General features: G+C 38.8%; 1 protein-coding gene across 1 annotated transcript in view; it reads left to right on the top strand.

Moving 5' to 3' along the window:
* MED12L (mediator complex subunit 12L) overlaps positions 1-17,831 on the top strand; it is a 322,191-nt gene that overhangs the window by 83,021 nt on the left and 221,339 nt on the right. Inside the window, exons 12-15 of the mRNA XM_081137804.1 lie at positions 8,950-9,081; positions 11,821-11,947; positions 13,897-14,111; positions 16,373-16,549. Coding sequence (XP_080993930.1) covers positions 8,950-9,081; positions 11,821-11,947; positions 13,897-14,111; positions 16,373-16,549 — 651 coding nt within the window. The remainder of the gene's footprint in view (positions 1-8,949; positions 9,082-11,820; positions 11,948-13,896; positions 14,112-16,372; positions 16,550-17,831) is intronic.

Here is a 17,831-nt window from a genome sequence, read left to right as displayed (position 1 = left end):
TGTTGGCAGGAAGACAGGAACTGGACCCTGAATGGCTCCAGAGTGGCTCTCTTAAATAGTACGTTCTATTCTTCAGTTTATTTGAAGTAACTAAAGCCGAGCAAACAAGTGTCAGATGTAATTTTAGAAAAAGAAGGGAAAAACCTTTATGTTGCCCTGAACAGTGTCTGCATACTAATATTGGCACATTTTTTCTTCAGGAATAATCTGTAACTAATTTTTGAAAGTTTGTTTGACAGTTTTAACATAGTAAACGATAGGTTAGAAGACAGTCCAAATCCTCAAGCTGAGCAGTCTGGCCTTTGTAGCACAGCACAGATTCGAGGCCAACTCACACCCAGATTAGAATCCTGGCTTTGCTGCCAGGTAGCTGGGTAGCCTCAGACGAATTACTCACCTCCCTCAGTGTCATTCTCTTTGTCCAAGAGCCTTCCTAATAGAATCCACCTCAGCTGGCAGCAGATGATAAACAGTAAACGCCGAGTGTTGTGTTCTCGGCTGGGCAACCTAGCACCATCTTTTAGAAATTGATAGTTCCCTTGTTCTCATCTGCATGTTCTCTTTATTATTTGTGAAAGGCAAGCAGTACAGTCTTGAACCATACAGTGACGACTTTCGAGAATTATGTTTAAATGTTTTGATTATTTTTAGAATTAGAGACCCTTTTCAAGGACTTTCAGAGGGATTTACTTTGTGATTAGAATTTATCTAGTGTATGACTGGTTATCATGCAGTTACATATTTCTCAAAACTATTTTCTCATTTGTATTATTTAAATGTTGATTTAACTGAGAGAGAGCAAATTTATTTTTTGGCACAGTGCAAATTAATGACAATTAGTTGATATAAATGCACAGAGGAATGGTTTTATTTTTGTTTTCTTAACTACCTCTCTTCTCACAACTTGGTACTATTTTTAACTGTTGCTTTGGAATAAAAAGGAAGTCTATTTTGCTTCTATGGTGTATGTTTGTTTCAAGGCCTAAAGGTTATCAACATTGATTCTGAGGATGTGAGACTAGGAAACATACCCCTTTCATCACCAAAAATCGGCCATCCCAAATATCTTTTGGAATGTACATATGAAAACAATCATTCATATATATATATATGTGCGTGTGTGTATATTTTTGTTTTTATTTTTCAATAATGAATGTCTTATTTAAACAGTAAATCTTGTGAACTTGTGGTTAACAATCTTAGGCTAATTACTTTATAAGGTGATTCTGTTAGAAATACTATTTGTGACTATGTCTAACAGGCTTGTGTTGTATTAGCAGCTCAGACCAGTTTTAACTTGTGCAGCTCCTGAAATTCACCCAGGTCTCGATAATGTGCCTCAGGCTGCAAACCATGTTTGTTGCTAATATCACTATATTTAGTATTCCATTTATTTATTGGTGCTGTTATCTGAATAATGTTTTTATTCTGATGTTACCATTTTGTTTAATGGTGACTAAGAGTGATTGATTATATTTATAAACATGTCCTTTTAGTTTCAGATTAAAGAGCTTTCTTTATTCAGTATCTGATTTCATTCAAGTTTGCTGTGGTTTATAGCAATGAGTCACTGATATTCCCTGTTCCCTTTTATGGCATTGTTTTATAATGTAGGTAGTATAGTTAATATTCCTTATTTTAAAATGGTAAACAGTCTCAGCAAGTATCTTCTAATTTCTGAAGGAAGTCTGCTTCAGATGTAGGTGCCAGTTACTTTCCCTTCTTTGTTTGTGAAAGAATACAAGACCTGTGGTTAGTGTTCAGATACCATTAGGTTATTGAGTGAGAAGTGAATTAGACTTAATCTATCAGGTTTGTGCCACCCTCCCCCAGGAACGAAAAATGTGACAATCCCCCTTATGATGACAACTTTGCTCACATTTGCAGCGTCTTTACTGTAGATGTAGATGTCAGCCCCAGTGATGATCATTTGCAACAGAATTAATAATTTCAGTATTTGCCACTGTGGTATGTCCCAAGTTCGTGAAGTCCAATGAACAATGCTGTTATTTAAGGGACCTTACTGATTTTGAATTCTATGTTGATTCATCCTCTTATTTGTTCTCATTATAGAAGTTATTTCTGCTTGTGATTGTTATGTACACAGTACATGACTACATTCTTGATATGAAGAAGCCCTTTTTAGCCCATGACCTGTAGCCCTGTCCCCCTCTCCTGCCGAGAATGGGGGCTGCTGGAGCCCCTGCTGTGGAGCCTGATAGCTTGAGTTTGACTCAGGCCTCTGACCCAGCAGCTTTGAGACATTCAGCATTGTTCAGCCTTTAACCTCAGTCTGCTCCACTGTCATGATGGCGTGAAAGCATTAGAACAGGGAACACTGTGCAATAAATACTCACTATTTTTGTGAGCAGTAACCAGTATTCATTTTGGCCCATAGACTTTGGATATTTTCCTAGGCATTTACGTATATCGATATGAACACTTAAGGCTCTAACAGGATTGTTTTCTGCTTAATATTGTCCATCACATTTTGCCTGTTTATTTTCTATCTATGGTGCTCAATTCTTTTATTCTAATAAAGTTTTCCAGTTGTCTGTAGTAATGTTGCCTTTCAAATATTTATTCCTTTTTCTTCCCACTGACTAAATCTTTTAGGGTGATGCTAAATAATAGTGTTGGGGCCAGCATCCTTGACTCATTGAATTGGGAATGGAAGTGCTTCTAGGGTTTTACACTTAATTCACTGTTGGATGGCTTCCGATATTTTTCCATGTTAAGTAAGTGATGTGTATGTTGGGGGAAGGGGGACAAGATATTATACCCCCCCAATCATCTTCTTCATATTTCCCTTCAGTTTCATGTCGTACAGTACATTTGCTTTTATATTCTTTTATTTAAAAATATCCATTGAACCTACCATGTATCCAGGCACTGTGGTAGATGCTCAAAATACAACCATGAAGAAGGCACGTCCTGCCTCATATGAACATCTAGTCTTGCAAGTATTAGAGGCGGAATGAAGTCTTTGGTAACTCACTCTTATGACTTTGTTTTCTGTGATGTCAATTAGATTAGAGGTTTGGCTGGTCCCTGGAGAGGTAGGAGTCAGGGCTGGAACCCCGGGTGGCAGTGGCTGGTTGAGTGGGGTCTGTGTGGCCCACCTGGAAGACTTCCATATCACTGTAGTGCTCCTTGTACTTCCAGTGACCTTGCTTCACCCACGATGGGAGCAGCAGAAAGTATGGGGGCTTTGGAATAGGTCTCCTAGCTCTCCCACTTTTAATCCCCATGCCCTTGGCCACCTTAACCTCTGAACCTCCGTTTCGTTATCTGTAAAATGGGAATAGCAGCACCTACTTTGAAATTTGTTGTTGAGATTAGAGATGACAACAAGTAAGACACCCAGAAGCTGCTCAGTAAATATTTTTTATTATTACTACCACCGCTACCTGTGGTTGGAAGTTACAGCTATTAAATATTATTGCCACGACTGCATGTCTTATCTTTGTGCTGGGCCAGAACTCAGCTTCTTGACCCCCTTGAGTGCTTTTTCTCTGAGCTTTAAACCTATGCTCAGTTTCTCTCTGTCTCAGCCTCTTTCTCAGTTTCTTGCTCTGGGTACCCCATTTGCCTGTGTGTAGTTACAAGTGGGGGTGCACACTGTGGATGGATTGTTCAGCATCTGAGCATTATAAAACCAGGATAAAAAGCTGCTGCTGCTGCCCCTGAAGACTCCACTCCCTTTCGTAGTGTTCAGATGGGAAGCTCTTTCTTCCGTAGTTCTCAGAGGTGTATCTCCTCTTCCTAATGGACATTTGAGGCCAGTAGCTGGAGATCTAAGAGCCATGAAGCTATGTTTTGAAAAGTGCATATTACATGGAAGTAAATATTATAGAACAAGGGAACAGAATACTCTAAGGCTGTAAACACCAAGGGTGGAAGGCAGAAGAGTCCAGAGCAGCATGGGGCTCACACAAAAGGCCATTGTGTATAAGGGGTGTGGGGGTGGGGGGTCAAAATTACCATCCCAGGTTCTTTTGACATGCAAGTGTTGCTCTGCTTATCTAGTTCACTTCCCAAGAGTTATGTTGTGGCAGGAGTTCCATTAATTAGTTGAGTGATCTTGGACAAGTTATTGAACATCTTTATGTCTTAGTTTTTTGATCTACAAAATGGGGATACTAGTAATTAGCTCATAGAAAGTGAGGATCAAAATAAATAATTCCTGAAACATTTACTGCAGCGTCTGTAAATCGAGTAAGCACTCAATAAATACTAATTACCTCTACTACTGCCACCTTCAAGTTTGCCAAGATACCTCTCTTAGTGACTTTGAAAGTGATTTAGTCCATACCATGGTATTTTATATTTATTTTAAATTTATTAGAGGCGAATGAAAAGATTTACATATAAATCAAAAACTTTCCATTCTTAATTTTTGTTGTGTCTGCTTTGTTCAATTATCAGTGCTGAGACTAAAATAAGCAATAATATTCTAAAAAGCCTATTCTACAAAATAGATATTTGGCCTTTTTCTCCCTGTAAGGTCAGTCTGCTTTTATTTTGTTGATCCATTATGTGCCTCTTTCACATTTCGGAAGGACTCTTTGTCAGTTCTTGGGGCTGGGATGGGGTGTGTTCTGGTAACACTCTTCACTGAGGTCCGGAGCACCCATATCTTTCTATTTTAAGATAACTTCCTTGGACTGTATTCTCAGAGATTGAATTTTTGGAGCAAATAATATGAACTTTTAAGACTCTTGTTATATAGTAGAGATTACACCTGCAAGGGAAGTACCGAATTTTATTCCTACAGAGTAATACATGGGAATCTATTTATATCTAGTGCTCAGAAGATAAATATGCATTTCAATAAATGTATATTTATTGAATGAATTAGTAAGTAGATGAATGAGTGAGGATACTGTCAATTTCATGGTACTTTTCTTCAGAATGCTTTCATTGAACTTTTTTCCACATTTTTAATCTTGTATTGTGGCCTTCCTATATTTGCCATTTAACCAGTAGTCCTCTGGTCCTGTAATTCCTTGAACCATAACCATGTTTTCCACGTTTTATGTGTTTGCTTAAAACTACTTAGAATTAACTTTCTATTGTTGCTGTAACAAGTTATCAGAAATTTAGCCACTTAACACAAATTTGTTGTCCTATAGTTCTGGAGGTTATGATCTCACTGGGCTACAACCCAGGTGTGGGTCAGGCTGTGTTCCTTCCAGAGGCTCCGGGGACAGTTATTTCCTGTGTTTTCCAGCTTCTGAAGGCCACCTGCACTCCTTAGCTTGTGTTCCCTTGCTCCATTGGCAAAGCCAACAGCAGAGCATCTTCAAGTGCCTCCCTTAGTCTCACTCCTGCTTCTTTTGTCATATCTCTTTCTCTGACACCCCCTTTCCTTTATAAGCACCCCTGTGATTACTTTGGGGCCCCCAGAATAATCCAGGATAAATCCCTACTTTTCAAGATCTTCAGCTTATTCACAGTCCAAAAGTCCTGTTTGTCATTTAAGGTAACATTCACAGGTCCTGGGGTTAGGATGTGGACATATTTGGGGTGGGGGCATTGTTCTGCCTGCCACATACTTTATTTTTGCTTTTGTTCATCTCTGTTTTGAAATTTGATTCTTTAAGGTATTTCTCAAAAGCTACCTCCTAAAAGAAACATCTAATGGTTCCCTTAGTTGTCTCTCTGCTCCTGGTGAATGTTGTCTTAGATAATTTCTGTGTTCTTTTTTATGAGTCTAAATTACTTATATACATGTGTGCCCGTCCCACTGAATCTATATCTTGTTGAAGGCAGGGCCTGTTTAGTTCATGTCCTGAACTACTACCTTACCTTAAGTTTTTGCCTTGAAGTTGTTATGTTAAAATAATATTTATTAAATTTCTCTTAAACAATTATTGGTTTAAAAAAGGGAGCTTAATATTTTTAGAAATCTGTTTTTAGGAAGAAAATGCATTGCAGCTTACATATTTCAAATCATGATGTCCTGTTGACAGTTACTTGAATTAATTTGTAAGATACTGCCACCCTTTACTGATTTTTTAACACATGATTGGTGCAGAGTGGTGGGGGAAGGGACAAGACATTGGTAGGTGGGGTGCGTGAGCCATGGGTGTCTGTATTCTTGTTGAACATATCTGATGGGATGTACCCTGGAACTGGTGTTGAGAGTCAAATAAACAAAATATTCCTTTCTTTTTTTTTTAATAATTAGTGGTAAATCCACTTAAAATGTGGACCAAAACTTCATAGTAAATGGGGGGGGAGAGGTTTGAATGGGGTGTTATCTTGAAAAGTAATGCTAAAGTTGTAAAAATTTATTTTATAACATTTTTAAATAATGAAGAACTAAAGAAATGCTTTATTTCACAAGTATATAAATGTGTAATTATTCACATCACAGAGTTAGCTTGCTTTCAAGTTGGTATAATATGACCTGACTCCAGTATGATCTTCTGAGAAGTTAGTATAAGTTGTTGTAAAAACCTCTTTTGTAGTATCTTCTGTGTCTTTTAAAGTCGACACAGAACCTGCCTCTTCCTGCCTCCTCACCAATCCAGTTTCCTGAGGAAAGAGTGGCATTGTTTGATGGGCTGTTTGATATTCAGGAAGGAGTGGACTTGGCACTGTTGGAATCTGGACAGTATGGGAAAATACTTTTAGGTTCAAAATAGATTGTAAGATGTATAACTTTTTATGGGCACAATTGATAGGAAGACAGGAAAATTTCTGTGATAAAATTTTGGAAGTGCAGTCTGTGAGCAGCATTTTCCTCTGATTTTCCCAATTCACTGAATTCCTAGCAATCACAAAATGAGACTAGAACTGCAGGTTGATTGCAGGCCTGTCTTCAGGTTAAGCGCCCAGATGTCTGTAAGCTGGGACAGTTGGATGCTTATCGCCTCTGGGTTATGGCAGGTGCAGACAATGAGACTGGTTACTCCCATCTCCACCCTATGAACACCTCGTTGCTTCATGATTAGTTGACTTTTCTGCTTTTCCCACTACATTGTGAACTTTTGGGGAACAGGGACCACATCTTTTAAACTTTTGTTTCCCAGCACATACCTTCTCATAGGTACTTCGCACGTGCTCTGGAAGTGAATTGACTCCTAGGATATGACTCCAAAACAGTGGTCATATCTGGATGTGTTAAAGAGAAGTCTTTCCCTTTATGTGTTCTTTTCAATACATCTCTAGGTCAAGCAGAGCCTATCACTTTAATTGGGTAAGTCAACTGTTTATCCTTTTGTGGCATATCTTCATCTGATTTTTACGATGCAGAGAATAGTAAAAAATTGTTTAAATGTGGATACTACGCACATTACTTATTAGATTCATTTATTAAAAACTGTTCGCAGTATTTTAGGGCAACTTTCCTTCTCTTCAGTATTCTCAATGTAAGCGTGTGGTGCTTCATCTGACTGACTTATATTTTTACTTTTCTCTGGATTAGATTGAATCCAGGTGGGAATTCCTCCCTGTTCGCTTTCTTTTTAAAATGTTATGTTCAGCCTTTGTATATTTTAATTGAATTTTTCTCTTATTTTAAATCAAGAGACCCAGAGGTCCTTTTGAAATATCCGCCTCAGGTAACTTAACATTTCTTTGCTTTTGTTTCAAGTCAAGATGTTTTTAATGAAATTTAGGGTAGGATGAGTAAAAATCTTGGAATAAACTGACTTTTATTATCTGAATTGTTCACTTATTGTTTACTAGTGTCTAAAAGTTGATCAGGGATTCTTATCTTGAGAGTCTTGGACGTTTTCCCAGAGTTCACTGGGAACATTGCTAAATGTGTGTGTGTGTGTGTGTGTGAGAATACACACATGCATATACATGGTTGGCAAAAGCAGGTTTACAGTTTTGAGTAGGTGAAATACAGTTTATTCTTGTATTATTATTTATCCTTGTGTTAGTATTTTCCATACAAACAACTGTAAGCCTGCTTTTGCCCACCCCTGTGTATCCTTCTAGGGAATGTGCTTATAGCTATCACAATCTCCATTGAGTGCATGGATTCTAAAATGCTAAGAATATCTCATAGCACATAAGTGCTAACACTGACTGTCTTGTTCTTTGGCATAGTGTTCACACAGTTGGGCAAATATTAAAGCTTGCAGTTGATGTTGCATTGGTGGGCGTGGGGCCTCCAAGAGGGAAGGCCAGATTCCATGGAAGGATGATCCCCTGCTGACTTACCTCCTCTTGTCTGTCTTCCCACTAATTCATGTCACTTGGGTCCCTGAGGCTTATATTGGACTCCTCTCATCCTCAGTCTGTGGTGCCCATTGATAGGCCATGGACGCTACAGCTGATAGTTCTGGTGGCCATGCCACGCCCTACATAGACCTAGGCTGCTGTCCTGTTAACTGCGTCTGCTTATAACTTTTGTTTCATTTTGATATTTTTGACTGTCATTTTTCATATATGTTGTTTCTAATGCAGTGGATCTTTGATTAGCAGTCCTGCCCGCTACTCCCCCCCCCCTTTGTTTTCTTCCACTTCCTCATTGGACTGGGTGATTTGATAACCTGGCTAGTTCGGATAATTGAGTGAAACTGTGAGTGAGGGCCTGAGGGGATCAACTGTGGAGCGAAGTGCTTGGGCTTGGTAACAGCTGTTCTGGATATTCGGTGGTCTGTTTCCCTTCCTGGCTGCTTTTGAAACTGAGTTCTGGAGAATTCATGGGCTAGTTTATCATCCCATCTAAGTGAAGGCACGTAAAATTCTCATTCTCTTGGAATTGTCACAGATTCACCTGTTCTAAGTGTATGCTTCCCTTCCTTATGACTCAAGTTTTACTTTTTTAATTTCAGTTACAAAAGATTTGGGAACACTTTCTAAAATGACTGATAAAATACTACGAAAAAGTGTTCAAGCTTTAGGTACTGCTTTGCTTGCTTTTCCTGACTCTCATTGGGCGAAGCTCATTTGATCTGGCTGGTGCCCATTTTTCTTGGTCATCAGGTCGCCCCCAATGATGAAGCTGTGGTGACGCTATTGTGCGAGTGGGCTGTGAGCTGTAAACGGTCCGGCAAGCACAGGGCGATGGCGGTGGCGAAACTCTTGGAGAAGCGGCAAGCGGAAATCGAGGCCGAGGTAGGTTGCTTCCTGTCTGCTTGTTGAATGCCATCACTTAAAAATAATGTTTTGGGAAGGATTCTTTTTTCTTATCTTTATTATACTATTTTTTTTCTTTTAAAGGAAAAAGGGAGAATATACAAATTCCTGTAAGGACTTCATAGCAGGCTCCCTCTAATGAGCCAATAGTTTATATCCTGAACTAACTTAATTATCTTTTAAAATAAAACTTTAATACCTAAGTAAGAGCAAAGAAACTTCCCTTTGTGAGGGTAAGATATATACATACACACCTGTATATGTCTTGTATTATGTATGTTTGTGTTTGCATTTTTATGTTTTGAATTTTAAAGCCACATAATATTTTAGTGGAACCAGACATACTTTGTGCCTATGAAATTATAGAGATGAATTTATATTATTTTTTGAGATTGTGTTCTTGCCCCAGAGAAAGCAATTAAAGTGTCAGCAGTAGGTTATAATGGGAAAACAAATAGCTTCATAAACATTAGCTTTTGTGGAAGGGAAGACCTTTAAGTGAGCTGCCTTCTGTGCCTGTGAGATTCTGTAGGGGCAGCTGTGGAGAAGGTGTGATAATCTGACCAGGCCCCGTCATCTCTCACCTGGACACCTGCAGGGTCTCCTACCTTGTCTCTCTCTAGCCAGAGCCATCTTTTCAAAGTGGAAACAGATCATCACATTGTCCCCTTACTAAAACTCTGTGACTGCTCCCTGCGTAGCCCCAGAGCCTCACAAGCTGCCCTGCCTGCCTTTCCCTCCATCTCCCACCTCTCTCACCCGGACATACACGACTGTAGCCACCCTGGTATTCCTGTCCCTCCATCACTCCAAACTCTCTTTTCTCTTTGGGTCTTTGCTCCTGCTGGTCCTTCTGGTGGCATACCCTGCTCCCCAGTTTTTCGCATGGCCATTTTCTTTCTACCATTTCTGTTTCAGAAAGTGTCACTGTCTTTGTAGCATTCCCAGCTCAACACATGCCACCTCCTCAGGAGGGTGTTCCATACACCACCCACCACTCCTCAGTCACTCTTCTCACATCACTGTTCTGCTTTCCTCACTGGCTTACTGTTTAATGCCTGTCCACTTCTAGGATGTAAACTTGACAGCAGGGACCTGCCCCCCCCCCCCCCCCCCCCCCCCGTCCAGCGAGGACCTTGGCACCCAGAATAGTGCTCAGTGCATAGTAGATGCTCAGAAAATGTTGCATGAATGGATGAGCACTCAGCTGGCTCTGTGTTAATGATAATGCACCTACTTCCTATGAAGCTGTTAAAAAATGAAAGAGGAAGAATACTGTCATTAACATCTCTGTTAGGAGAACACTGTTCCCCAGATAAAAGATCATGTTGTTGAAATTGGGGCTTGAAGATATTTATGTTAAGGTGTAAAACTTGAGGCTATTTTACAATGTGCAAATTAGGAAAAGTGTTTCATTGCTTTTTTCCTACAGTTTATGAATAGACAGACTATTCTACAGTGAATTGAAGTGATTAAACTTCAGTAACTAAATTTGAATTTCTCAGATTTCATTGTTGCTTCTGAATTGTTGTCGTCATTCTCCCTTCCCTGCCCCCCGTGTGTCCCAGAACACACACACACACACGCAGTCACTTTCAGAAGAGGTTCACACATAGATTATTTTGTAATTTTAATAGATGTAGATGTATTCTTTCAGAGATGATTAAGATAATTGATTTCTAATAAACATTACCATTTTCAAAATTTAACCTTTGTAAAAAGAGGCTGCTTGGAGAAATATTTTAATAATAACAATATTAAAGACTAGGGATCAAAGGGATGTCGAAGAGAATAGAAAAAAAGGATCTGCTTCAAAACTGTTTCTTTTCTGGGCTTCTAGTAAGTTCTGTCTTTTTTTAAAAAAATTATTTTTTTAGAATAGTTTATTGATTTTTAGAAAGAGAGGAAGGGATGGGGGGAGAGAGAAAAATCGATGTGAGAGTGATATATTGATCGACTGCCTCCTGCACAACCCCTATGAGGGATTGAGCCCACAACCTAGGCATGTGCCCTGACCAAGAATCGAACTGGCAACCTTTTGGTGCACCGGATGCACCACCAGCTGAACCATATCAGCCAGGGCAGTAAGTTCTTTGTTAAGAATGCAGAAGTTGAGTAGCTTCTCTAGGTGTGTTTCAGGAACTGGGGGGATTCCCAGAGATTCTGAGAGATCTTATTGGTGAAATGTGCTAAGTGAGGAATTTTATTGGAGGAATTACGTTAGCTCTCTCTTTCTGCGCCACACTTCCCCACACGCTGGTAAATTCACCCACCTAACAAACACAGCATGAAGGAATCATACGCAGTAAAACATCCCCAAATATTTCTTGGGGGAACACAGTTAAACATGAGCTATTTAAAAATGATGACAACCTCAAATTATTTTTAGCAGTTTCTACAGGAATAATGAGTGGTTTATTTTGTACTATGTTGTATATTTAATGGATACTCATACAGTACTGTGCAGAGTTTATAATTCATATGAATAATGTTTTTCAGGAGTATTGTTTGAAATCATTTCAATTGTTCTGGGGTAGTTTCCTAAACTTTTAAAAGTTATATTTTACCTACTATGCATGGCCCACAAATACATACAGAAATCTTAATTTTACATTTTATCTGAGAACTTAAATGTTAATTAAAAAAACTAACAAATTCATGACTCGTGACTATACTTGCTCTTTATAATTGACTGTGCTTGTTTGTTTTTAATCTTAGAGATGTGGGGAGTCAGAGGTCTTAGATGAGAAGGAGTCCATTTCTTCAGCATCTCTTGCTGGATCTAGTTTGCCTGTTTTCCAGAATGTCCTGCTAAGGTTTTTAGATACACAGGCCCCCTCATTGTGTAAGTAAATCTCTTTGCTTATTTTAAATAAGAGAATGATATTTTTTTTTTTTTTTTTTAGCTGATTCTTCTTTTTTTCTTATTTGCACCTTATCAAAAGTTCTCGGCATTGAATATAATCTGTATTTTACTGAGCAAAATTTTAATGACATGTTTTTAATGGAGACTTTTGTGCAATTTTAAAATCAGGTGAACTTCAAAGACATAAAATTTCTTAATAATACAGCGCCTCCTTCCTTTATATTTAGTGGACTAATTCTCCCTTTCTAGATCTTTCTGACCAAAACAGAGAAGCTAAGGTCCTGTGGTCTTCCACTGTATATAGTGATTTGGAATTTTCTCTTTTCAAACTGTTTTCTAAATTTCTTATTTTGTAACTTTGGATCTTAAAAGGTGGGCTGGGGGTGGGAATCAAACAACAGTACTTTATAACCAGGTCCTAGATACAAGGAAATTATCTGTAAAGATGGTTGGCTGCTTGCCAACTCTCTCAGATGTTCATGTCATCTTACGTCCTTTTTCTGTCTTTTATCCTGTAGTTGGTGGCAAGTTGAAGATTTGGAGAACAAACCACCCAGTGGGTTCATACTCTGGGTGGGCCCTTAAAAAAATTCATGTGTATGAGCTAAGTGGGCTTGATCTTATTCTGAGGCTTTTGTATGTCAGAGTACAGCAGGTGGGTCTTAGGGTAGATCTGAAGGTACAACAGAAAAATGGCAAAAAGTGAAAAGTGATAGAAAAGGGAGAGAAAGAGGGGCTGGGAGGGGATGGGAGATGTTTGTGAAGAAGAAAGAGATTAAACAGCGAAAAATAGTACTGCTTCCAACTCCTGAGAAGGGGGTTGAGTGACGCCTGGGGTGAGGATCTTTTAGTTATTTGGTGTCTGGTTGAGGCTAGAGGAAGAGACAGCTGGAGTCAATCTGGTGGTTGGAATGTAGGGAATGAAATGAAACACGGAACGTGAAGCAGGAAGAAGAGGTACTGGTTAGAAAGTATACCGTCAGCAGTGGAAGTTAGCAGCTCTAACGTACCTTGTGTCCTGGGGGTCGAGACGCACGTTTACCCTTGGCTTCCTTGTCCTGTCCCAGTCCTGTTTTCTCTGTGGGAAACACTTCTCCGCCTTTGCTTGTTCTGGATCCCATTTTCTGTCAGAGAAAGCTGTTTCTCCATGTAGAGGCTGCTGTATTGAATGTGGTGGTGGGTTTGAGCCAACGTTTGGGCGTGAGGTTTAGGGAACTGAGTTTGCTGTTCCCTGGATCCGTCTGTTTGTCTCAGTGTTCGCCAGTGTGATGGACCTGGGGTTGAGCTTTGCAGGGTCAGTTTTAACCCTTTTAACCTCCCAAAGGTACAGATACAAAGTTTAGAGTGCAGTTACAAGATTAAAAGTCATAATGTTAAATAGACTGGTTATGAATTAAAAAATGACTGAAGAGCTCCTGTTTGTTCTCTTTTTCTTTTCAGTGGATCCGGCTCACTTTTTTTCCCTAATATCATTTGAATTGTGGTTCTGTTGTGAAGTCTCCTTTGAAAACGTGCACAACATGCCCACAAATACACAGACATTCAAACTGTAAAAACAGCCACGAGCTGGTTTTAGTGATAAAACCGGAAGACAGCAGTCTCGGTCTTCGTTTTTGTTTTTAACCTGAAATTTTGGGTGTTTATGTTATTATTTAAATGGTTATTCTTTAAACTTGAAATTGTACTTCGCATACTGAATAGTATTTTTCAGTTACAGTGGGATAGTCTAAACTTGTGCCATTTCTATACGAAACAATATAGTGCCTCATGGAAGTTTTCCAATAATCGTTGATTTTGTAAAAAACAAAATTATGAAAAGTGGTGAATGTATTATTGTTAAGCCTAGGCAATTGTTTAGTTTTGTTCTTTAATTTATATTTTCACGGAGTCCAGGGGACTGAATTCTTGATGGTGCTGTTTTTCTACAGCGGATCCCAACAGTGAATGTGAGAAGGTGGAGTTTGTGAACCTGGTGTTGCTCTTCTGTGAGTTCATCCGGCACGATGTCTTCTCTCATGATGCCTACATGTGCACCCTCATATCCCGGGGAGACCTGTCTGTCACTGCCTCCACGCGGCCCCGGTCACCTGCTGGAGAAAATGCTGAGGAGCACTACCCCAAGGACCACGATGTGAAGATGGAGGTATGGCCTTGGGGGGTGTGCCTGCTGCCCCACCTCTGCTCTGCCCTGCTCAGAGGGAGTATTTCCTGATAGAAGGGTGATCACTTCTTAATTGTATTCTCTTGTTACAAAGCTCATGTATCCGTACTCCCTACTCAAAAAACGGGTGGACTATAATTCCCATCTTCCAGGGTTTTCTTTTGGCTGCTCTAAAGTGATCAGTGAGAAGATTTGACAGCCACAGCATTTTCCTTGGGTGGGGATTACACGCTTCCAGTTCTGTGTGTTTCCCATCCCGTTTTCCTTTAACGTTGTACCTCAAACTTGGACTTGTTTTGTTCCTTAAGTTCTGGTTCAGTTTTCATTCTGAGGGGCATCTTCCCCAGTGTATACTGTTTGTTACCTATATTGCTCTCTCATACATAATGGGAAATTCTTCTTAGTCTTAACACATCGTGTTTTCATTTCAGTTAATGAAAAATTGAGTCTGTGTTTCTCAAGTGTTTTAAAGTTGTTCTTTTCAACACATTATTTTATGCTGTGAGTATGACTTTATAACTTTCTGCCAATTTCTGATATTTTGGACATTGTTCCAGATACTTATGGAAATTTTCAAGGCAAAAACCACGAAGTTGGTGATGGGAAAGTGTAGAAAATGGTGACAGATCCTTAAAAATAAAGCTTCATATTGGTTCTGTGAGAGTTTAAGCATATAATATTATATTTTTAAAAATAGCACCTATACTTGTCATTCAAAAACCTGACATTAGAATGGCACACATTGGTTCATAGTTTATACTCTTAAGATTTGGTGACTAAATGGTACAGGAATTAAAAATATATATTTCTTTAATGTAAATACTTATGTTTCCAAATTTGTCCACAGTAGAAGTTATGTAGGGTGAGAAAACTAAAGCTACTTGACCTTTTTTAGACTTTTTCTCTGTTTCTGGTTTTTCCTTTTTATTCTTGGATATCAAGGTACTTTATATCTTAGATATACTCTTAGGTTTTTCTTCCTAAGAAAAGTTGGTGAGCGCGTGACTGGGAATAGCCCAGAGAAGGAAATTATGGTCAGCCTGCTTTTATCAGGACGTTCGTATGCTCTTCCTTTAAAATATCATGGAAGTTAAATCTTTCTCATCATGAGGACAAAGAGTGTGACTTTACAGAGCAATGCTTATCTTAAAACTTCTTTATTTTGTGAAAAACCATGAGGAGAGGAAATAGGGTAGTTAAAAATGTTCCTGTCGTGCTTGAGCTTTAGTTTCTTAATGAGCATTCACCATGTGATTTTCTTTCCCTGGCCATCGTCAGCGACAGACTATTAAGGCACATACGGGCATTGACTCAGGAACTACTAATAGTTTTGATGAAGGAGACAAGAGTGACTTTAAAACTGACTGGTTCAAAATTTCCAATAGGGTCAGCCTTTGAATTCTTATTGACTATTAACCCCTCCTCACCCTTCCCCCAGCTTGCTTCTGTCTTTCTGTCTCTTGCCTGGGTACTGGAATGACCTGTGTCCTTGTGACATAGATATGACCCTAGTATGTTCTGTCCTAGGGTGCAGTTGATCAGCTCTGCAGCTGTCTTCTTTCCGTTCATCCTCAGTTTTGGCGGCACTGCCTCCTCTCTTCCTAGTTAACGCGTTTTAAGATCATCATCTTGCAGGAATAAAGGAATGTAGTAGTTAGTTTTATCAGGACAGTTCATGTTGATTTGCTGGATAGTATTTTTCATTTATGCTGTGTATGTGTTTAGCTTCTAAATAATAGTTTTCCTGGCTCTGAACTTACTATACATTCTTTCCCTTTATCTAAGTGTAGTTATGTGTTCTTCCCCATGGGTCTTAATGAGTAACTCTTTATCAGAAATATTGTTTGGGGTACAGACTAAAACCTTTGTTATTCATTAGCTTTATTAGGTAGTTATTTCAGTGCATGTGTTTTTTGGGAAATGTAGCCCTAAAAGGAAAATACTTACCTATAAGTCTGCTTTCATCTCCAGCCTTCCAGAATATATAGCTGTGCACATTTCTCGTGTCTGTAGTTGTCAGGGTCTCATCTTCAAAATGGGGGATAATGGCCACAGCTTCCTCCTGATCGGAATATGAAGTTTGTCGAAATTAACAAAATTTCTGCATATATTTTGCTCAGTGGTTAAATAAGGAAAGGGTATTATAGAGTGTCTTGTGTGTTTGAAGCTTTTACATGCAGCTCTGGGTTTTGGCTTTGCTTTCTTTCATTTACAATCTCCAACATTTGTTTTACATGACTTAGATTTTTTCTCCCATGCCTGGAGAGTCCTGTGAGAATGTCAACCCTTCCTTGTGCAGAAGAATGTCAGTTAATGGTGAGAAGTTGCTGAAGAGAGAAAAACCGAGAGAGTTAATTTTTCCGTCTAATTATGATCTCCTGCGACACCTGCAGTATGCAACACATTTTCCCATACCTCTGGTAAGTAAGTCATTGCCTCAGCCAGTGACAACCTGATTGTTTCGTTGTAGGATTATTAAGCACTGATTATTCAGCTACCCGCCTGAGTAATACATGTGGTAGCAGGTGAGTGTTTGCATTCGTTACTTCTTTTGTTGTAATTCTGATCATGCGGTTTATGTGATATGTAGTCCAAATTTGAGGTGTGATACTACCGGCTGACTAGATTCAACAGAATTTTCTAAATTAGTATTCTTTTATCAAGAACATTTGAGTTACTGCAAATAATGTCTCAATTTGCTTTCCTATTTCAATTTGAAACTCATATATTGAGTAGCATTTTTGTGCACTGGATTGCGGTAGGTACTTTTGGTATTATGCAGATGAGTAAGAATTTTGGGGCATAGGAAAGATGAATAAGATAGAAGGAGACAAATAAGTGCAATAATTGAGTAAAGGCCCAGGTGCCTAATGGAAGGTGAACTGTTTGACATTCTTGGGTCTCTTCCACTCTTCAGGAGTAAATATTGGACTGGAGAGAGAGCATCTGATTGAGAAATTGGTTAGAGCTTCCTGGAAGAGGTTGTGTATGAGATGGATTTGGATTTTGACCTGTTGAATTTAAGAACTGGCTAGCACATGGGAAATGCCTGCCAGGAAATTTAGTGTGTGAGTCAGAAAGTGATGTGCTCTCTTCTAAAGGAAACGAGTTTAGTTCTTGGTTTTAATAATGAAGATTGGGCCAAGACCTGTGTTTTTATTCTTAGGCCCACTATCATTTCTTCCTGGGGTTTTATTTTAAGTGTAATTTTAATGAGTAATTTTCATTGAAGACTATTATTATTTTAAGAAAAATGTAATTGTGAGGTATATATTATGTTATTTCCTGGATCTGCAAACTAAATGTTTTCTATATTTATTTGTTTGTTATTTATTTATTGGTTATTTTGGAACTTCCTCTGAAATGACTTTCAAAATCACTACACGCATGCATTTTTTTCTCCTTACTTCAATTAAGAGCCCTTTTTTATGGCATGAATTTTTCTATGTCCAGGGCTATGTCAAAAGTTGCCATAATTCTTTCTTGTTCATCACTAGCTGAATATATCAACATTTCTCAGCCGTTACCTGTGTGTGTCACTCATTTTTAACATAATGGAATAATGTCACAGTTTATGAAGGGCAGCAGAAAGGGTGGCTTGACATTTTAGAGATGTATCCTGAAGAATTTATGGATGAACATTGCGATATCTGGGATTTGTTTTAAAATAGAGTTGGGGGGATGGGCATCAGTAATTGAAGT

Source organism: Miniopterus schreibersii, assembly GCF_964146895.1.
Source record: "Miniopterus schreibersii genome assembly, chromosome: 5".
NCBI classification, from domain to species: Eukaryota; Metazoa; Chordata; class Mammalia; order Chiroptera; family Miniopteridae; genus Miniopterus; species Miniopterus schreibersii.
The sequence above is the reverse complement of the archived record's forward strand: the minus strand, read 5'-3'. Positions and strand labels throughout refer to the sequence as shown.